At 33.6% G+C, this 21,595-nt stretch overlaps 1 protein-coding gene across 1 annotated transcript; it reads left to right on the top strand.

Moving 5' to 3' along the window:
* Window positions 1-3,814: 3,814 nt before the first annotated feature.
* Window positions 3,815-9,450, top strand: LOC117911448 (40S ribosomal protein S6-like). Its single transcript, XM_034825827.1, has 6 exons — window positions 3,815-3,921; window positions 4,016-4,072; window positions 7,615-7,680; window positions 7,772-7,880; window positions 7,994-8,266; window positions 8,932-9,450. Exons 1-6 carry the CDS (start codon window positions 3,916-3,918, stop codon window positions 9,168-9,170), a joined length of 750 nt encoding a protein of 249 aa, XP_034681718.1. The 5' UTR covers window positions 3,815-3,915; the 3' UTR covers window positions 9,171-9,450.
* Window positions 9,451-21,595: the final 12,145 nt, after the last annotated feature.

Below are 21,595 nucleotides of genomic sequence, written 5' to 3'. Positions count from 1 at the left end.
ACTTAATGTTGACATATCAGCGCACCAGCTTACTTGATGTAGTTGGGTTTTGTGATGCTGATTTTGCTGGCTGCATAGATGATAAGAAATCCACTACGGGGTATATTTTTATGATGGCAGGAGAAGCTGTATCTTGGAAAAGTGTCAAGCAGACACTTACAGCATCCTCAACTATGGAGGCAGAGTATGTGGCATGTTATGAGGCTTGTTGTCATGCTATGTGGATGCGGAATTTTATTTCAGCTTTGGGAGTTGTTGACTCCATTTCTAGACCGCTGAAATTATTTTGTGATAATTCCACAACTGTTGCTTTCTCCAAGAACACTAGGAGTATTTCTCGCTCCAAACATATTGATGTAAAGTTCTGTTTTGTTAAGGAGAAAGTGGCAGAGTCTCTTGTTGATATTGAACACATGTCCACAAAAAGTATGTTGGCGGATCCATTAACAAAAGGCTTACCCATTATTGCGTTTCAGGAACATGTATCTCAAATGGGGTTGTTGGAAGCCTAAGTTGTATTAAGTTAGTGGGAGCCATTTTTTGGTATTGTAATACTATGTTATTGTTGAAAGGATTGCTATTATTGTATATTTCCCTATGAATCAAGCAATGAAGCATATATGATTGCTTTTGATTATTTATTTCTGATGAGATTCTATGGGACATTGATTTATGATTATGTATATGTTGTGATATTTAATTATGTAGTCCAAGTGGGAGATTGTTGGAATTTTTATGTGTGGACTTACATAATCAATTTAATAATGTCATAAATCAGTGTTATTTATTTTTGCATTGTGGTCCATAATGGGACTGGACACATATTGTTGCTTGATTTTTTATGGGCTCACCCTACTTCACTTGACTGGCCCATTAAGTCAAGTGATGGTCCAAATAATGTGTGATATATATATGAATATATTTATTTATATTTATATATATATATATAAAAGAAAAGGAAGAGTGCTTCTTGCTTGGTAAGCTCCCTGCTCCTTCCTCCTTTGGGCTCAAAGAGAGCACGCACTCTCGTTTTGGACTGAATCCGGGTGTAGAAGGGAAGAGCTCATTAACCCGTAATTCTCGCACCATCAAGCACTGGAGGAGCTTCAAGAACACCAGAAAAGAGGAAGAAATGGTCTTTCACGGAATTAACCAAGGTGAACGTTTCCGTTTTTGCGTTCAATGCATGCTTAAATGTCAACATGTGATCCTATGCTGTTTAAATTTTCATCATTCCAAGCATCTCAATCATGGAACAAAGGATTTACAAGGTGTAAAATTGTATTCCCATTGTGGAGACTCACATTCCTCTCCCAATGGTCATTCACATAGCCATTCGAGGATGAAATTAACTTTCTTGCATGGGTATTCAAATTGGTTAATGTAGCAATCAGCAGTTAATATATACCTCTCTTGGTCATGTTCGCATGGCCTGTAACCATTTTTGCAAGGAAAACTTGAAGAATACAACTGTCCTTGAAATAGATCCACCCTCCTCAAAGACAAACTCGGTGCATTAGGATACCAATAGTCTACCTCCAGGATTCAACAGCTAGATCTCACATTGGGTGCACTCTGAAAGCGAGATGTGCACAGCTCGGGTTTTGAATAAATTCCTCCAAAATGATGTATGAAAAAAAACTCTTTGAAAACTCTCTGAAAAATTAGTATCTTTGTATAGAGAGGGGTGACTTGCTTTTATAGGTCACTAATACAGTCTTAATGGGAATCTACTTGTAATTAGAAGATAACACAAAGTGGAAGGTGATTCTACTTATAAAAGAAATGAGATTAAAAGTAATTTTCAAAAATAAAAATAAAAATTATTTACACTCTTCCTACATTGCAAGAGCTTGTGGAACAGTGCAGTAAAGAGTTCCCTTTTAAGCTGGCTGGGTCCTTTCCAAGGAGGTCCAAATGATCCTGTGAAGTTTAATGTTGTAGCCACCATAAATATCTTTTGTTACATTTCATATGGCCATATGAAATTTTTGCATGCCTATCTGAAACTTGGTCAACATGGCATTCCTTCATATTTCAGCCTTATTTATTCACTCAACAAGATACCCATTCACCTTGGCTTCCCTGGATGCGTAATTTCAATCCAATTCCTTTGGCTGCAATTACACCATATGAACTTCGAATCCATGTTCTTCCGATCCGCTGTTGCCATTTGCAAGATTAAGCTTGCCAAATTGTAGAACTTTCAAATCTATATACTTCTAGGACCTCAAACTCGTACTCCCTTCAACTAGCTTCCATATTTTACCATTTTAACTACTGTCAAGACTCCAATTGTAGCAAAAACCAAATTAAATCCACACTAAAAATGTTATAAAATAATCTTACAGTCAAATAAAGCGTGGTAAAATCAGATAAGAAATACACTTTCAGTTTATAATCAGTAAAAAATAAATAAATAAAAATAAAAACACCTATCCAGTAGTTCAAAGATTCTCAAAACATCTCAAATTTTCTCCATATCTCCATACTAAAATTCCCACTCTTCAATTACCTCTACATACACATGTTCTTATCCTTTCTTGCAATCAAAGAGATTACGAACTAGGTAATGAGACATCTTTAAAGGAGAAAGCAAGTAGTAGCCAAAACAACCCTTCGATGCTCTCCCATCTCACGATTTTCAATATGACGTTATTCCACCACTTCGTGTGACGTCTGACCTAAACAATTTTCTATCTGGAGGTCACACGAAATTCCGGCTATGAGACCGATCAAACATCAGAATTTGTACTCACCCTTGGCCAAACGGGCTGGGATAGAAAGAGATCCTTTATGTGAAATCCATCCAATTTGTAAACCTATTGTAAACACCCAAGAGCGAGGGTGAATTGAGTAATAGTTGCTTTTAAAAATTTTACCAAATTACAAGATTAAATGCAACAAGGATATAAAATGATAACCAATAATATAACAAGAAAATCATAAATTGTTAAGAAGAGAGAAAGCAAACAACAATTTTGATGTGGTTTGAAATAATTCTGCCTATGTCTGTATCCTCAAACTTCAATCCAAGCCTTGAGATACTCTACTATATATGCTAAGGATCCTTCCAACCAAGGAATCCTTTAATGCACACTTGGTTTATAAGTACCAATTAACCTTTGCAATTCCATGAAAGTTCTTCAAACACTTAAAACAACTTCACAAGTGTTCTTCCACAATTTGTATCGATTAAACAAATCATTGGATATCCCAAAGTACTACATTCTTGAAGAGCCGTAAATTCTTCTTGCTAATTAACGATTTATTACAATATCAAGTAATTCTGTCATATATTTAATCCCACCCAGATAAGTTTACAAATGACCACGAGCCATGCCACCCACTTTACCCTTACATAGGCGAGGCCGCCACCCCAACCTATTATTTCAATTGGGCTGGGCTCTCGAACTGGCTCTCCGCCGGTCCATTAGATTATACTAACTAAACCCAACCTATTTTATAAAAATATTATGAACCCATATCACACCATTGGGCAATGGGCTTGCCATGTCTTTACACGTGTCAAGCCACCCAATCTGTTCCAGCAATTGGGCTGGACTGCTGGTCAGGCAGCCCGCCCTCGCCCATTAGACACTGCTAACTAAATTCGACCTGTTTAGTGTTTCTTTAAAAAAAAGGCAACCCAAATCACACTATTGAGACATGGGTCATACCTAATCGATCCAAAGCACACTCTTGGGTCACTGGCCTGTTGCCCACCATTCTGGCCCAGCCCATTATGCAATGGGCTGGCCATCCATTAAATTCTACTAACTAAACCCGACCCATGGCAGGGACAGTCCCTATAAAATCCCACGTTCAAAACCCTAACCCTAACCCTGAATCATCCTAAAACTCGCTGCCTCTTTCTCTCACTCTCACGGCGGAAGCCAGAGACTGTGATCCAAAATGAAGGTTTTCCTCTCACCAAAGCCCTAATTTGATGCTTCTTTCTCTTGATTCTCTTCAACTCCTGGTAAATCTTAACTCCTCTCTTGGCTTTTCGCAGTTCAATATCGCAAATCCTACTACAGGATGTCAGAAGAAGCTCGAGATTGATGACGATCAGAAACTGTAAGCTTTCAAATTCCCACGTTTTTTTTTCTTCCTGTGCGTTTTGTTGCTGCGAAAATGATAGAAATTATTAGTTAATGTTGTTTTAGGTTTTTTTTTTCCTGCTGCATTGTTTTCGGCAACCCCACTTGGGGTGATGAGTATGATTGATTTTTTCAAATTTGTGGCTGCTTTGATTTTCTTGGATCCGGGGAAAGTCGTATATTGGTTTCTGGAAATAGGCAGGCAGGAGATAAGAGTACAAAGCTGTGCTTGACTGCTGAGAAATGAAGAGAAGAAATTTTAATTTTATGCTTTGATGTTTTGGTTTATTAAAGAATGGAAACCCAACTAAACCTCAAAGTAAGTTTCCATCTTGAAATTGTTTTGAAGTCGTTTTCTTGGCAACTAAACGAGATTTAGTGATTTTTTGGAATTGAGAATTTAAAATTAAGATTTTATGAAGTTGGTACTCTCATTTCTAGTTGCTTTGATTTCTCTAATCCCCTGAATTGGAAAAGATTGTACACTGATCTGTGAAAACAAGTAGGAATAAATAACTTCGTCTAAAGTTGCAAGAATGGCTAGGAAAGGAATAAAAATTGAAAATTAAAATTAAAATTTATCAAACGGGCGTTTACCTTTGATTTCTTCAATCCTCAGTATTTGAAAAAGTGGTACATTGATTTGCGAAAATAGGTAGGAATAAATAGTTCTTTGTCAGGTTGCAAGAAAGGCTAGGAAAGGAATATGAACTGAAAACTTGAATCGTAGGCCCTGTTTGGTAATTGATTTTGAAAACAGTTTTTTATTCTCCAAAATATAAAATATGAAAACACGTTTGGCAAAAAGAAAATAGAAAATAGTTTAATGTTCTTGAAAACAGAAGGCATGGTTTTAGTTGTTTTCATTTGTTTTCTGAAGGCTAATTTAAAAAATAATTAAACAAATGTGAAGAATGATAAAAAATAAAGTACTACATATAGAAGTTGTTTAAGATGTATTTAAAAACATAGAGAACTAGTTAAAAACATTTTAAGTTCCCAAACAGACATTTGTTCTATTAAACATCTAAGAACAATTTTGAAAAACTATTTATTTAAACTGGTTTTGAAAACAGTTATCAAACAGGGTCTTAGTTACTTTATTAATTGTGATTAGAACAAAAAGAGAAGTAAAACTGGCCTAGTAAAAGATTCAGTTGATTATTATTGTTCAAAAATCTTGTCTTTAGCATCAGATGCAAGGAAAAGAAAATCTTGAAAAGCATGTTTGGCTGACATGGATCAACTTGAAATCTTTTCAAAATGCTAGGATTTTTCTCTCTCCCATCTTAGGTTGCAACACTTATTTGTATGTCAAGTTGCTCCTTGTGCTTCTTCATCTATTTATGGTATTGAAATTTTATTTTATTTTATTGGCCTCATTCTTGCCAAGAAAACTTTAATTTCTCACTTCTTACAGAATTGGCAACCAAAACACCAATCAATCACCTGAATGATGTCAGATTTGTTTTTGCACTGCAAATCCTAAATTTATGGAGTCTAAAAATGAAAATTACACTCTTCAAAATGGAAAGATTATAAGGACGGATGAAACATCTTTCAAAAGAAAGCAACATACTGCAACATTTGACGCCCTAGAAGCCAAGGAGCTCAGAATCTCGCTGTTATCTAATTTGCAAGTAAATTACCTTCTACATGCCTCAAAAGTTATAACCTAGAAACCCAAAGGAATTGACATTGTAGAAGTCAATGCCAAATCTGCTGAATAATGTTGATAATCTTTCATTAGGGATGGATGCTGGAAGATGGTCTGCCGATAATAGTGAAGGAGGATATTCAACTAATAACTCATTCAGAACCATGTTGTATGAATCTCATAAGCTCATCTATAGAGCTTCCACCTGATGGTATCATCCCCACCAACTTTGTTAGAGTGGATAGACATAACATCCACAATATGTGGATAGACATAATTTCTGTAATGCAGCTAATGGATATCAACCTCTGAAGAAACTTCCCGTCCCAATTTTGGCCTTGGTTACCAACAGGTCAGTCTTAATCACCTGACCTGAGGAGGCAACCACCACATCTTGGTTATGCATATCAGCCAAATGCTTATAGACTCAATAGTGACTGAAGCATTTAAATAAATACAGATGCAATCGTCTCTTATAGAGTTCCAGTCTCTCCCTAATTTAAGATGCCATAAAAATTTCTTGATTTACGATCTAGCCAAGTTGCCCAAGTCAAATGCCAAACATCTGGTTATTTTTATTACTTTATCGTGACCTAATTTAAACCATAGGTTTCCCCTAATTACTAACTAGCTTCTGCCAACCAGACCAAAAATATTTGCTTTTGGGGGAACCTAACCAGCAGTATCATTTTGGTGGGCTGAAAGTCCTGGCATTGATCGTTTTTAATCAAAATTTTGGAATAAGTTTGTACCAAATATATCTTTTCATGGACACCTAAATGATCATGAAAACATGTAAGGGGTGAGAAACGATCTTGATAGAAATGAATAATGGGTTTGAATCAGAAATTTCCCTATTCTTAAGATTGCAAGGAGGAAAATTACAGGAAAGGGAATCATTTGATTTGACAACATCCAATAACTTGGCCATGATGGATGATATAAGCAAGTAATGATGGACAAAAGTGTTTTTTCCCCTCCCATGACACATCCTTCCAGAAATGAGTATGACTACCATCCACGATGATCATGAGTGTCAAAGCTTGAGTGAAACTTCAAATGGCAAGTATGTGTTATCTTACTGCATCATTAAGCATTCCCTCATTGTCTGGAATTTGCTACTTCTATCATTAAGCACCAAGACTAGTTTTTCTCTCAGGAAAATATATGGTAATTTTCTTTATTACTGTTACATTGACCAAGGCAATCTTTTCATATCCAAACCCACCCTTGGAAATAAGTTAGGAAAGCCATTCCCTAGTTTCCAAATGGCCCATTTTCTTCTCAGTTGTTTAAGCTTGGAAAGTGCCTTTAGATGTTTTATAATTTTAAATGCTAATCTTATTTGGGATTCTAACCAAGGAAATGAAGTGTATAACTACAATTGACAGACATCCTTAATCCATGCTGTCCTTCCTGAAAGAGTATGCTTTCCATCAACCACCTAGGCATTTGGCTGCCTGTCCCACTGGATTACACATAAGGTTATTGGATGGCCTTAGAGAGGAAGCCAGAATTTAAGAAACAATTCACTGACTATTTGTGCATTTGGTTTAGTACCCTTTATTTTTTTCCCTATTTATAAAATAGTAAAGATACAAGCAATTAAGGAATTGGTGATTGGACTTTATGAATGTTTTTATACTTATTTTACCTCTCTCTCTCTCTCTCTCTCTCTCTCTCTCTCTCTAGCATTATTACCATAAGCAATATCATACATGATCTAATAACAAACATGCCCTTAAAGGGTCATAGCTTTTGCTGTTAAGTTTAGCCAGTGTTGTGGGTGATTCTCTTAAGTGTGCATGTTTGTAGTACTTCAAAAGATACTAATATAGCCAAAATTTTTGTGAACAGAAACTCCGAGCATTTTATGACAAGAGGATCTCACAGGAGGTCAATGGGGATGCACTGGGTGAGGTATGCCTTTGCTGCTCTTCTCCCACTTATTTATCTCATATTGTTTGATCTACTCATCATACAAAACATGTCATCTGCTTCACAGGGTGAGGAGTTCAAGGGCTATGTTTTCAAGATCATGGGTGGTTGTGACAAGCAAGGGTTTCCCATGAAGCAGGGAGTACTGACTCCTGGCCGTGTTAGTCTTTTGCTTCATAGGGGTGAGTAAACTGGGACTGTTCTAATCCTTAAAAACTGATCACAACCCTTAAGTTCATATTTTTATGCAAGTTGGGTCTATGAGATTTCTTACACTTTATGCTTATTTGAGCAGGTACCCCATGCTTCCGTGGATATGGAAGACGTAATGGAGAGCGAAGGAGGAAGGCTGTTCGTGGGTGCATTGTCAGCCAAGACCTCTCTGTTTTGAACTTGGTTATAGTGAAGAAGGGTGAGAGCGATCTTCCTGGATTGACCGACACAGAGAAACCTAGGATGAGGGGTCCAAAGAGAGCTTCTAAGATTCGAAAGCTCTTCAACCTCTCTAAGGAGGATGATGTTCGGAAGTATGTCAACACATATCGTCGAACCTTCACTACAAAATCTGGTACAATTCCTGATTTCTTATCTTTTTAATATTTACTTTTAGAAGTTTATAAGTGAAGGGAACAAATTGTATAATTTAATTTAATTTAATTCCTACATTGCTTTCTAGTGCTTAGGGCATTTAGTATGATGAAAACTGCAGTAGTTTTCATAAGTCCTCATCGTAGAGTTCATTTGCATTATTTCGTTTGGTTCATTTTTTGTTGTTGTTACGGCGAGCATGCAATGCATGCTAATTTTATATATTTATAATTTTCTCCTTAAAATATTATATCATGTTTGTTAAATTGCTTCTAGATTTTTGTGGAGAAAATCATTTACCATAGTCATTGATGATTTTACTGCATGAACTTATACCACATCACACAGACGACACAAAGAAAAGGCAACACTTTGTTTATTCATTTTTTGTGGTCATATAAGAGTGATTTAATAACAAGTCTAATTTAAAGATGACTGAAGATAATTAATTTTATCATAATCCTTTGCAGAACTTGATATTATGTGTGGGAATAATAGGGTAAAGGATGATGATATAATAAGTAGTTGCAAGTTAGTTTAAGATGACTGAAATTCATGTGATGCTTAAAAGTATTATTTCAGTATTTTGCTTTTTAAAAGACTAAAGACAGAAGATTGATATGGTTTCATTACTGTGATCCTCAGGGAAGAAATGCAGTAAAGCCCCTAAGATTCAGAGGCTGGTGACCCCATTGACTCTGCAGAGGAAGCGTGCAAGGATTGCAGAGAAGAAGCAGAGAATTGCAAAGGCAAAGTCAGAGGCAGCCGAGTACCAAAAGCTCCTTGCAACCAGGTTGAAGGAGCAGCGAGAACGCCGCAGTGAGAGCTTAGCAAAGAGGAGATCCAGGCTGTCTGCTGCCTCAAAGCCATCAGTTGCTGCATAAATTTGGCTTTTACGGTCCGGGCAAAGGGCCTGATATTTCCCAGTGGTTCAGGTTTTTTAGTAGTCTTATTCTATACTTGATCCTTTTTGGTGATTATGGATTCTGTTTATGTTTTGTTTCTTAGACACTGAGAGTTGGTTTGGATTTTCCGGGCATGTTGTGTGTTAAACACTCTATTTAGCAGCGATAGACAGTTACTACTTATGATTGCTGCCATGCGAATTTGCAGGGGAATGTTTTTAACATTAAATGAATGGAAGAGGAATGTTTTCTGTTTAAACTACTGAAGTTTTTGCCCGTCTGGTGCCCAAGTGCTTAAGGCGAATGCTAGGTAGTGGATGGAAGCACACAAAAAAATTGTTTGGAAATTTATTCCTCGACTTAATCTGAAACTTGGTTATTTTCTTTTGTTTGATTTATCTTTGAGAATAAAATTTTATTTAAAAACTTGGATTACAAAAAAAAAAAATCAATCCAACTTTTCCCCCCTAAAGGCATTACATACATTATCTGTATTTTTTATTAGTAGATGAAATGTTTCACAAAAATTATGTGAAAACATTTTAAATTTATTCTAAAAATCATCTTATTTTCCATAAAAATATCTTAAAATTGTTATGGAAAAATATTTCTGTTTTAAAAAATAAAAAAGTTGTTTTCAAAAATGATTTTCAATCGGCTTTTTAGAAATTGGACACTTAGAGTGGGTTTGTTTTTTCAGTTTTTTTGTTGAAAGTGATTTTTTCATCTTTTTGTTGAAAATAATTTACTTTTAACGTTTAAATTGTTTGTTTTTCTACTTTTTCATAACTTATTATGAACTTTTAGTTGAATTGAAAAGTTTGTTTGTTTTCTGATTTTTCAAAATTTATTATAAACTTTTTATTGAATAGAAAAAGTCAAGGGTGTTTGTTTTTTTTTACTTTTTGTTGAAAGCAAGTTAAGTTATTTTTAAACTTTAAATTGTTTGTTTTTTTACTCTTTTTTTTTTATGACTAATTATAAATTTTTTAATGAATAGAAAAAACAAAAATATTTGAACTTTTCTAAATAGAAAAAGTAATATTTTGGTTTTTCTTTACTTTTTAATTCTTAATAGAAATAAAATACTAAAAAAACAAATAACTTAATACTTAACACTATTAAGTATTAAAGTTCTATTTAAAATTAAGTAATAATAAAAAAAAACAAATACTATCAAAATATTTGACTTTTTTTAAATAGAAAAAGTAAGGTGGTGTTTGTTTTTTTTATTTAATTTTAAATAGAACTTTAATGCTTAATAGTATTAAATATTAAGTTGTTTATTTTTGTTATATTTTATTTCTATTAAGTATTAAAAAGTAAGGAGAAACCAATTATTTTATTTATTTAGAAAAAATTAAATATTTTGGTTTTTTCTATTTAGTAAAAAATTTATAATAAGTCATAAAAAGTAAAAAAAATAAACAACGTAAAGTCTGAAAATAAATTTGTAGACCCCTTGAGAGGAGGACATTTCTTTTGTTTTATGATTTTCTTTTTTCTTCTTCTTGTCTTCTTCTTACCACCCCGAGAAAGAGTTGTTCTTGGGTAGCCACAAAGGACAAGAGGCGAAGGAAAAACAGCTAGAAGTGGGCTGTTCTTGGGCAGCCAAGGAAGACTGTGGTTACAGGATGGGTGACCTATCTTTGGGTTGCTAGATGAGACTTGTGTGAAAGGGTTGCAGAGGGCAAGTATGAGGATTGACTACAGGGGGGAGTATCTTGAGGGGAGGACAACTTTGGGATCAAGCAGTTCGGGTAGGAAAGAAAGGAACGTTTTTTAGAGGTCGTTAGAGTGAGTGGGAACGTGTTAGGTGATTTCTGCTACTAGTTACAGAGAGATGTTTTAGTAGCTTGGCAGAGAGGACGATGCGGGGGAAGGAAAATGAGTTGAGCAGAGGAAGTTAGTTTTGGGAGCTAAGCAAACTCCGGCTTGAGAGAAGCATTGCCTGGTAAGATTATTTGTGTTCTTTGTTCATTATATCATCATACTTCTCTCATATCTTTTTGAGGTAGTTACTTTGCATCGTTTGTGAGTTGGCTTTGGTTTGGTTATTGTAATTTCATTCCATGCTTCTCCATTGTCATTCAAGGATGATTTAACTGTGTTTTGATTATTTGTTTCATATTTGATTATCTTTTTGAGGTAGACATTCTTCTGGTTTAATCCACCAATTTTTTAGCCCACGGATGAAGGAAAAATGAAATGGGTCTCTTCATGTTTATTGGATATTTGGTCCTCATCTGCTCCTTTTTAAAGAAAGCTTCACTCCATCGCATCCTCGTACCCATTGCCCATCTCCATACCCACCTTCCACGTCATGCCTATACCCATTTTCCACACCCATTGAACCACCTATCTCTTCCCATCTCACCACATCCTTTCATCTTTCTATACCTCCATCACCCACTTCCCTCACTATTTTTCCTATCACCCCCACCTTCTATCATTCATTCCCCATCATTTTCCCAAGTGCATGAGGCCCAAAACGCATGGCCACCCTCACCTCATCATCTTTCTAACTGTCATACGCACTATCATACATCACACCCATCTCCATGCCCAGGTTTTTAACTTTCATTCCACCACCCAATCCACCTCCCTCACTTCCACCCTTTTCACTCATCCCGTCATCAAACTATTTCTCTTCACCACTTCCTTATTCGAACTTCCTTTCATCCCCTCTCATACGCATGCAGCCTGCATGCACATTTGGCACTCCATCTTAACGTCTTCAATACTTGGTGGCTTCACGTTAGGGAGCGGATAATGATAGAGCTTTCTGGGTATATATGCTGCAAGCTAAGATTTCGGCATGGTTGCAAGGAGGATCAGAGGAACTTTCTAAGGAACCCAAATAAATTCCTTGAAGTCTGGTGTTAGCATTACCATAAAACTCCTGGGCGTTTGAAAGATTTAATAGAAATGGGTTTGTGGTGCTTTTTTTTTTTTGTTTATTCCTTAAGGACATGCCTGTACATGTTTGGTCATGCTAAGGCCATTTTTTTTTTTTTCTAAGTTTTCTCCAACTTTTGATGTCTGTTTGGCATTCAGAGCCATTGTTTTAGTCTGGCATTCAGAGCCGTTATTTTTGTTTGGCATTCATGGCTATCACTTTTAGTTTGGCGTTCAGAGCCATTCTTTATGTTTGGCGTTCAAAGTCATTGTATGCCTTTAGTTCGATATCATCACATTTTCAGTTTCAGCGTTCAGAGCCATCATCGCTTCTCAGTTTCGACATTTAGAGTCATCGTCGCTTCTCAGTTTCGGCGTTAAGAGCCATTATCGCTTACCAATTTCGGCATTCAGAGTCGTCATCATCTTTTCACTATTCCTGGCGTTTAGAGCTTTTGTTCATAGTTTGATGTTCAGAGTTGCATCTTCAGCTTGGCTTTTAGAGCTACCATCTCTTTTCAGTTCAGCATTCAGAGTCACATCTTCGTTCGATGTTCAGAGCCATCATCTCTTCTCAATTATGGAGTTCAGAAGCCACCATCTCCCTACAGCTCGGCGTTCAAAGCCACCTCTCCAGTTTTGGCGTTCAGAGCCACCATCGTTTCTTCATTCCGACATTCAGAGCCATCATCACATTTTCAGTTTTAGCATTCAAAGCCATCATTGTTGTTTTTCAGTTTCGGCGTTCAAAGCCATCATTATCACTTCTCAGTATCGGTGTTCAAAGCCATCCTCATCGCATTTTCGATTTCGGCGTTCAGAGCCATTATTGTCGCTTCTCAGTTTCGATGTTCAAAGCCTTTATCTTCTTTAGTTTGGCGTTCAAGGCCTTTATTTTCTCCAATTTGGCGTTCAGAGCCACATCTCTAGCTTAACCAGAGCCATTTCATCTTAGTTTCGACGTTCAAAGTCACACCTTCATTTCGGTATTCAAAGCCACATTTTTGTTTCGGCGTTCAAAGCCACATTTTCGTGTTAGAGTTCAGAGCCGTTGTTCAGTTTTCATTCAGCATTCAGAGTCATTGTTTTTTTTTCGTTTGACGTTCAGAGCCATTACTTATCTTCATTTCTGTGTTCGGAGCCATTACATATTTCATTTCAACGTTTAGAGCCATTACGTATTCGTTCGGCATTTAGAGCCGCATCTTCGTTCTATGTTCAAAGCCATTACTTGTCATCAGTTCGGTGTTCAAAACCACATCTCCATTCAACGTTCAAAGTCATTACATCATTCATTTTGATGTTCAGAGCCACCACTTGCCTTCATTCTGACATTCAGAGCTGCGTCTCCAGTTTGGCGTTCAGAGCCTTTATCTTCTCCAGTTTGGCGTTCGGAGCCACGCCTTCGGTATGATGTTTAGAGTCGATGTCTTCTAGTTAGCGTTCAGAGCCACATTTTCGGTTTGACACTCAGATTCATCATGTTTATCTTTCGTTCAGCATCTAGACCCATCACCACTTTCCTCCATTCTGGCGTTCAGAGCCATTGGGCACGCTTTTTCGGGCCCTTTTGAGTCATTTATTTTCTTTAGTTTTGACATTCAGGGTCGTTTTTCATACCTCCTCATGCATCTTGAGTATTTTCTTTTCTTAGTTTTGGCGTTCAGAGCCACTGTTCTATTTGGCATTCAGTGCCACCATCATCTTTTCTTTAGTTTCGGTGTTCAGAGCCATTGTACACATCCATTCAGGCATTTTGAGTCACCACTTTCTTTCATGTTTTAATGCTCAGAATCGTCTTTCCTCAATCGTAGTTTTCAGAGTCATAGTTTTGGCATTCATGTTCACTGGCATTACACATCTTGCCTTCATGGGTTTGCATCTATCCTCATTTTCCTCACCTTGTTACACTATGCTTATCGCCCATTTGTCATTGCTCTTCCAGATTTCCCTTTTCACTGCTCACTACACAGTCCTTTGAGTTCACGACACATACTTTGGTCATGTTGTTGGGCACCCTGCACTTGGCATGCTCATGTAGTTCACATAGGATAGTCTCCTTTGGGCACATTCGTTCTTGTACTCCAAAGTGGTTCAACCGTTACTCATCTGTGATATGGTTTTCCGAGTCACTTTTGGAGACGTCTTAGAGGAAGTCTAAATCCTTAGAGCGGCTTCAGAGGCACTTTGAGATATCCTTTTCTTTTAGGACTAAAGCCTTCGTGTTTGTCCATTGGTCTGAGTGAGTTTGTGTTTCACTAGTGTTCCTTTGGGGTCTTCTTTTTCTTCGGTAGAGTTCACTCCATTCCATTCGCCATTCACACTTTCTTTTCACTCTAGTGTTCATGCTCCTTGCACTTGTAAACTCCACTGAAAATAGGCATATTTGTAGACCCCTTTTGTGGTGAGGGCCCGGGAGAGTTGATTTTTTTTTTTCCTTTTCATTACATTTGTGGAAGAGAGGGGGACCTCCCCATGCATGAAACTAGCCACATGGACAGGTGGCCAAGGGCATGGCTGGCCATGAGGGTGGTTGAGAGGCCATGCTTGCTGATCGAGAAACAGGAGAGTGGGTGATAGCTGTGACAGGAGGGTTTGAGGTTGAGGGGTCTCTGAGGTCATAAAGGGGGGAAGACGTTTTTTGGCTCGGGAGGGTTTTTGAGAGGAAAAACCAGAGGTGAGCTGGAGGGGAGAAGGGAGGAGGAATGATTTTTTTCTACTGGGACTTCCAGGTAAGATTACTACAATCTTATCATATTCTCCTATTTTTGAGGATTCTATTTCATTTTCCGTTAGCCGACGAGCATGGTTCGTTGGTTCACTTTGTCCATCAACAGTTTTTAGGTTGACATGGTTGGATCTGATTGTTTATGAGTATTACTCTATTTTGGCTCCCGATCATATTTTATTATTCTCTTGTTGCAAATGGTCAGATTCATGTTTGGGCTCAGGTTGGTGATTGATGGTCATATATTATTTTCTATTTGTCTTACTAGTTTTCAATCTATAGATAACTCATGAAGTGAGGTTACACCCAAGAAATCCTTAGGTCTCTCGTCTTTGCTTTGTCCTTTAGCGATTTTTTTTTTTTTCTTTTTCATACTCTTCATGCTATTTGTTTCATACCCATGCACTTAGGAACTGCATATATGCCCCCATCTTTTTTTCTATTTTCTTTTTCTCTCTATATTCCTCCCGTTTCCTCACTTCTCGGACACTAGAAGGAGATGTCTACCAAAGCAATGACCAGTGATGCTTAAAACTCAAACCCCTCTTTGAATTCAACACCAAGGCTCCAAGATCCTAGCAATGGAAAGATATCTGCTTACCGCACACTCTGAACTCGTGACGACATCAACAGCTCCTACTCCATGCTCTGCAGCGCCGTTCTATCCAACCTCAGACGCGGACCCAGGAGCATAAGGTTCCCTCACAGCGCTCCGACGAAACCTAAGCACTTCATATTTGACGCAATGACGTCATCGTCGATGTTCACCTTGACGTATCCATCCATCAAAGTTGAGCTCGTGTCCCCCATGCATGCTGCTGGATAGCCGCCACCCCTTCCCTCTCCACTACGTCGCTGATGGTGGAGGCTTCGTCTAAGGATGATACCCAGGTGGAGAAGCAAGCTGTGATGGAGATAACAGGGGGTCTGAAACCAGTGATGGCTTTAATGGATCACATTGAAGCCTTTTCTTTTTCTATGGCGTGTAGATAAAGAGTTTTATTTTTCTTTGGACTCTTACCACCACTATGATATTGTTTCTGGGTATTGGTGTCCTAGTTGGGGCTCTTGCTTTCCGGTACACCACAAAGACTACATCTTATTTTATTTTAATTAATCCTCCATCTTTTGATATCAAGATTTAATTTTTTTTAAAATTTCAGATTTTTTTTAAATTCAATCTTTGAGATTCATCTTTAAGTAATTCTTCAATACTCTGATTTCCGAATATAATTTTCAATTTCCGAATTTAACTATTATTATCTTCATTATTATTATTATTATTTTATTTATTCATTTACTTTTAAAATTTCATCTTTAAACAATTTTTCAAAATCCCGACTTCCAAATTTAATTTCCCGTTTCAAAAATTCTAATATTCACGTTCTTTTCTTTAATTACTTATTTTCATTATTATTATTCTATTTATTTATTCATTTATTTATTTTAAAATTCCATCTTTCAACAATTTTTTCAAAATCCCGACTTCTGAATTTAATTTCCTGTTTCAAAAATTCTAATATTCACGTCCTTTTCTTTAATTACTTATTTTCGTTATTATTATTTTATTTATTTATTTCAAAATTCCAACTTTAAACAATTTTTCAAAATACCAACTTTCGAATTTAATTTCCTGTTACAAAAATTCTAATATTCACGTCATTTTCTTTAATTACTTTTTTTCGTTGTTATTATTCTATTTATTTATTTTAAAATTTCATCTTTAAACAATTTTTCAAAATCCCGACTTCCAAATTTAATCTCCCGTTTCAAAAATTCTAATATTCACGTTCTTTTCTTTAATTATTTATTTTCGTTATTATTATTCTATTTATTTATTCATTTATTTATTTTAAAATTCCATCTTTAAACCATTTTTCAAAATCCCGACTCTTGACTTTAATTTCCCCTTTAAAAAAATTCTAATATTCACGTTCATTTCTCTAATTATTCATTTTCGTTATTATTATTATTCTATTTATTTTATTTTTTAAAAAATCCCATCTTTAAACAATTTTTCAAAATTCTGATTTTCAAATTTAATTTCCAATTTCCAAAATTCTAATTTTCACATTTATTTATTTAATCATTATTATTTTCGCTATTATTGTTATTTTACTTATTTATTTTTAAAAATTCCATCATTAAGTAATTCTTCAAAATCTAGATTTCCAAATTCAATTTCTAATTTCCGGAATTCCAGTTTCCATATTTATTTATTTAAGCCATATTATTGTTGTTATTATTATTATTTTATTTATTTATTTTTAAATTTTCATCTTTAAGTAATTTTCAAAATTCCGATTTCCGAATTTAATTCCCAATTTCAAAAATTCTACTATTCACGTTCATTCGTTAAACATTATTTTTTTTTATTATTATTATTTCATATTTATTTATTTTAAAAAATTCTAATCATTAAAGTTCAATTTTTCAGAATTTCTGTTTTCCAAATTTAATTTCTAATCTCAAAAATCCCACTATTCACATTCAGTTGTTTAAATGATTATTTTTGTCCCGTTCATTTACTTATTTACTTATCCATTTATTTAAAATCTCATCTCTAAATAATTCTTTAAATTTCCAATTTCCAAAATTCCCATCTTCGTAATTATTTATCCTATCATTATTATTTTCGTTATTCTATTCATTTATTTATTCACTTATTCATTTATTTAAAATTTCATCTTTAAATAATTCTTCAAAATTCCGATTTCCAAATTTAGTTCTCTGAAATTCCAATTTTCCAATTTCCGAACTTAATTTTCAATTTCCAATATTCCAATTCTCGCATTTATTCCGTTACTTATTATTATTTTCATTATTATTATCATTTTATTCATTTATTTCTAAAAATTCTGCATTCGAATGATTTCCAAGATTTTCATTTTTTATAATTCAATTTCCATAGTTTCTGCTTCTCAAATAATTTTCAATTCTGATTTCTTTCAAAATTTAATTTCCAAGGTCCCAATTTTCGTAATTTAATTTTTTAAAATCCCAAACTCTCAAATAATTTTCAAAATTCCAATTTCTTTCAAATTTAATTTCTAAAATTCTCATTCTTACATTTAATTCCTAAAAATCCAATTTTCAACTAATCTCTAAAATTCCAATTTTCAAATAAATTTCAAAAATCCAGTTTTTCCCTCGAACAGTTTTAATTTCTGTTTGGTGATGCATGTGATATGTTTTGTGCTCTTTATTGTACACTAACCCCATTTTTATGATAGCGTATTGCTCATTCATGGCCCAGGTACGCATCCACTCTCATTCTGATCATTCTCTATGCATGCTTTGATTCCCATATGTGCCTGATCGATTTGAGTATCCATTGATTTTCCATTGATTGTCACGTCAGCTTCATTTTATTAGTAGAGACCTGACTTTAGGAATTTAGAGGAGTGTTATGATCTTTACCGTACCTTCCCGATAAGTAATCTGACCCCCGAGCTCGATCCGGTTTTTCACAAACCACCTTTTCCAAAATAAGGAGTCACACTTAGGGTTTTCTTTCTTATTTTGTTTATCCTTTTAAAAATAAAACAAAAATAAGTGGCAAGTCCAAGTCATTTTTTTTAATAAATAAAATCATTTTCAAATAAAAATCGAGCTCGCCATCAAGTGGAAAATGCCGAAATGCGGGATCCACAAGACATTAGGATTAGGTGACCCAAATATCATTGCCAAATATTCAATAATTGTATGATTAACCAAATGATAAAACATCTTAATTGAATATTCAACATGGGAATAAGAAATGGAAAAAAACTGGGCCCTTAAAATACCCCAAGTCTAGTCGTTGGGTCAGGGTCAAGCAAGACAATGACAACTCCATTTGAATTTTTCCTCTTGATATGTATACATGGAGAAGATGCGGGTTCAATTCCTACTATCCACCCAAGATAAAGCATTCGGTATAGTTGACCATGATAATGGTCGACGACGAGGCCAATTCATGATGTAGACCCAAATAGATGTCTACATGTATAAGGTGGTGTTTGTTTTTTTTTTTTTTTTTTTTTTTTACTTAAAATAATTTATTTTCAGAATTTAGGTTGTTTATTTTTCTACTTTTTTATGACTTATTATAAACTTTTTACTAAAGAGAAAAATCCAAAATATGTAGTTTTTTCTAAACAGAAAAAATAACATATTGATTTTTTTTTTTTTAATACTTAATAGAGATAAAATAATAAAAAACAAACAACCTAATATTTAACACTATTAAACATTAAGGTTCTATTTAGAATTAAGTAAAAAAACAAATACCACCTAAGTCTTTTCCATTTTATAGGAATAAGCCTATTTTCTGATTTAGAGGAAAAGCTCAGTGTCTTCCTATTTTTGCAAGAAGCATATTTTTTATCCTAACATTCTTAAAAGTTATGATTAACCTTCCAATGTTGCCTTTAATATTTGATAAACTTTTCCCAACATACCATTAGTTTATATATATAAATAGAAAAGAAATAATATTTTATAGCATTTTTATAATATTAAATATCAAAAATTGAAAAAAAAAAAAAAAAAGAAGTTACTATTAATCCAAAATTCACTTCATAAAAAATTTTATATTTTTGAAAGTAATTTTAAAATTCTATCTAATTTTTAGTTGAAAAACATAAAAAGGTATTCATTTTAACTTTAAATTTATATTTAGGGGATGTTTGGTGCTCAGAATGGAGAGTGCGAATAGACATCTTATTCATTTTTTCACTTATTCCCAAATAAATTTTATGAAGATAGGAATGGAATAAAAAATGATTCAAGTAGAAATCAAATCCCACTTATAAGTGGGATTTTAACTCATCCTAAGTGAATGATATTTTGATTCATTCATCCAACGAGATAATATAAAATAGTCCAAAATTATTATTTTATCCTTGAAAATTTAAATGTTTTTATATATTTTTAAATTTTTAAAAATATAATTATGTAGCTTCTTTTGCATGACAAATTATTCAAATTTGATAAAAGCATAGTCTTCAACCATATTTTGTAGCAATTCTTTACTAAATTAACTAGTGTCCCTACGGAGTTAGAAATAAAAAGCATGAGTAACTTCAATATAAAAAACAATGAATTTTAAAATCTTAAAATAAAAATATAATGGTTCTTAGAAGCTGATTAAAATAATTGAAGTATTAACCTAACAATATGAAAAGATAATTTCAACATTACAAAATTTTCGCCAAACACAAAACAATTTCATGAGTCAAAATAAAGTTTTAGAAAAAAAAAAAATTAGCTTTCATATTATTTAAAAAAAAATAGTTAAATAAACACAAAATCTTTTATTGAAGTTAAAAAATGATTTTAGAAGTCCATCCAAATCAGTTAGTTTAAATTAAGTGAAATTTTCAAGTTTAAAACAAAAAAAAAAAATTCTAAAAAAAGGTTAAAAAAAGGGTTAAGTGGCTGTGAAAGAAAATCAATGGCATGAAGATTTGGATCTCATGAAATCTTTAAGGCTATGTTTGGTTCCCGGAAAGTACAAAGGAAAGAAAAAAAATGCTAAGGAAAATGATTTTATCATGTTTGGTTGTCCTATGAAAAATATCAAAGAAAATCAAATATAATTAAAACTAATTAAAAACTTATGTATTTTTAAATTATTTAATCTTTATATTGATGAGTTAAAATAAATAAAATGAGTTTGAAGTAACTAAAAAAATAATTTATCAACTTTTAATCTATTTTTTTATTTTCCTTCACTTTTTCTTTCCTTCTACTTTTCCTTTGTATTTTCTTTCCCTCGCATTTTCCCTCAAATTTTCCGGGAACCAAACATAGCCTTAAGGTCTGTTTGAAAATAATTTGAAAATATATCAATTTCAACTAATTTTAATTGTATTTTAGTTTCTTTTTATATTTTCAATGATAAGCCAAATATAAAAAAATCATTTTCTCTAATCAAGCATAGTTTAAGGAAAATGATTCTCTTATATTTGGTTTACCATAAAAAAATACAAAAGAAATAAAATATAATTAAAACTAATTAAGAACTTATACATTTTTATTATTTCATCTTTATGTAGAAGATGAAATTTGAAAAAAAAAAATCCTTATTGAATGAAATGTTACAGAATTTGTTTTGAAAAATAGATTGTTTTCCCAAGACAAATATAAGGTGTTGTAGGCGTTTTTTGTAATGTATTCTAAAAAGTAATCGAAAAGATGAAGAATATTTTGAAAACTTTTGCATTATACTTAATATATGGTATTTTCATGAAGAATAAGTTGATAAAACTATTTGTCATATTTGAGTTCTCAATAATAATTTTGTTCCTTAAACAATTGAAAACCGATTTTGAAAACGTTCACAAATAGGTCTAGTCATTTAGAAAATGGCTCAAGTCAATGTTTGAATAACTCAAGCCTCACTTGAATCTAATTTAATATTTCTATAACCTTTGTAATTTATATTATTCTGTGTAATTATATTAATTTTATGTGCTTTTATTTTTAAAGAAATTTTTTTGGTTATTTCATTTTATTAGAAAGATACATAAAATTATTTTTATGTGTTTGTTATTATCTTGAAATGTTGTTATTTTTACTTTAAAAATAAAGTTAGGAAATATCCTATATAATATTTCTTTTACAAATATATATATATATATTCTGAATAAGAATTTGAGTTGTCTTCCCAATAATCTCCACCCTAATCAAATTCCATTAAGACAATCTTCTATCTCTTTATAATCTACCATTTCCTTGTGCACATTACTCTCCTTGTGTGCCATAATATTCTTGTTTCTTCATGTACCACAAT

This window comes from Vitis riparia, chromosome 3, assembly GCF_004353265.1.
Source record: "Vitis riparia cultivar Riparia Gloire de Montpellier isolate 1030 chromosome 3, EGFV_Vit.rip_1.0, whole genome shotgun sequence".
Classification (NCBI taxonomy): Eukaryota; Viridiplantae; Streptophyta; class Magnoliopsida; order Vitales; family Vitaceae; genus Vitis; species Vitis riparia.
Note: the sequence above shows the minus strand (reverse complement) of the source record. Positions and strands in the feature narration are given on the sequence as shown.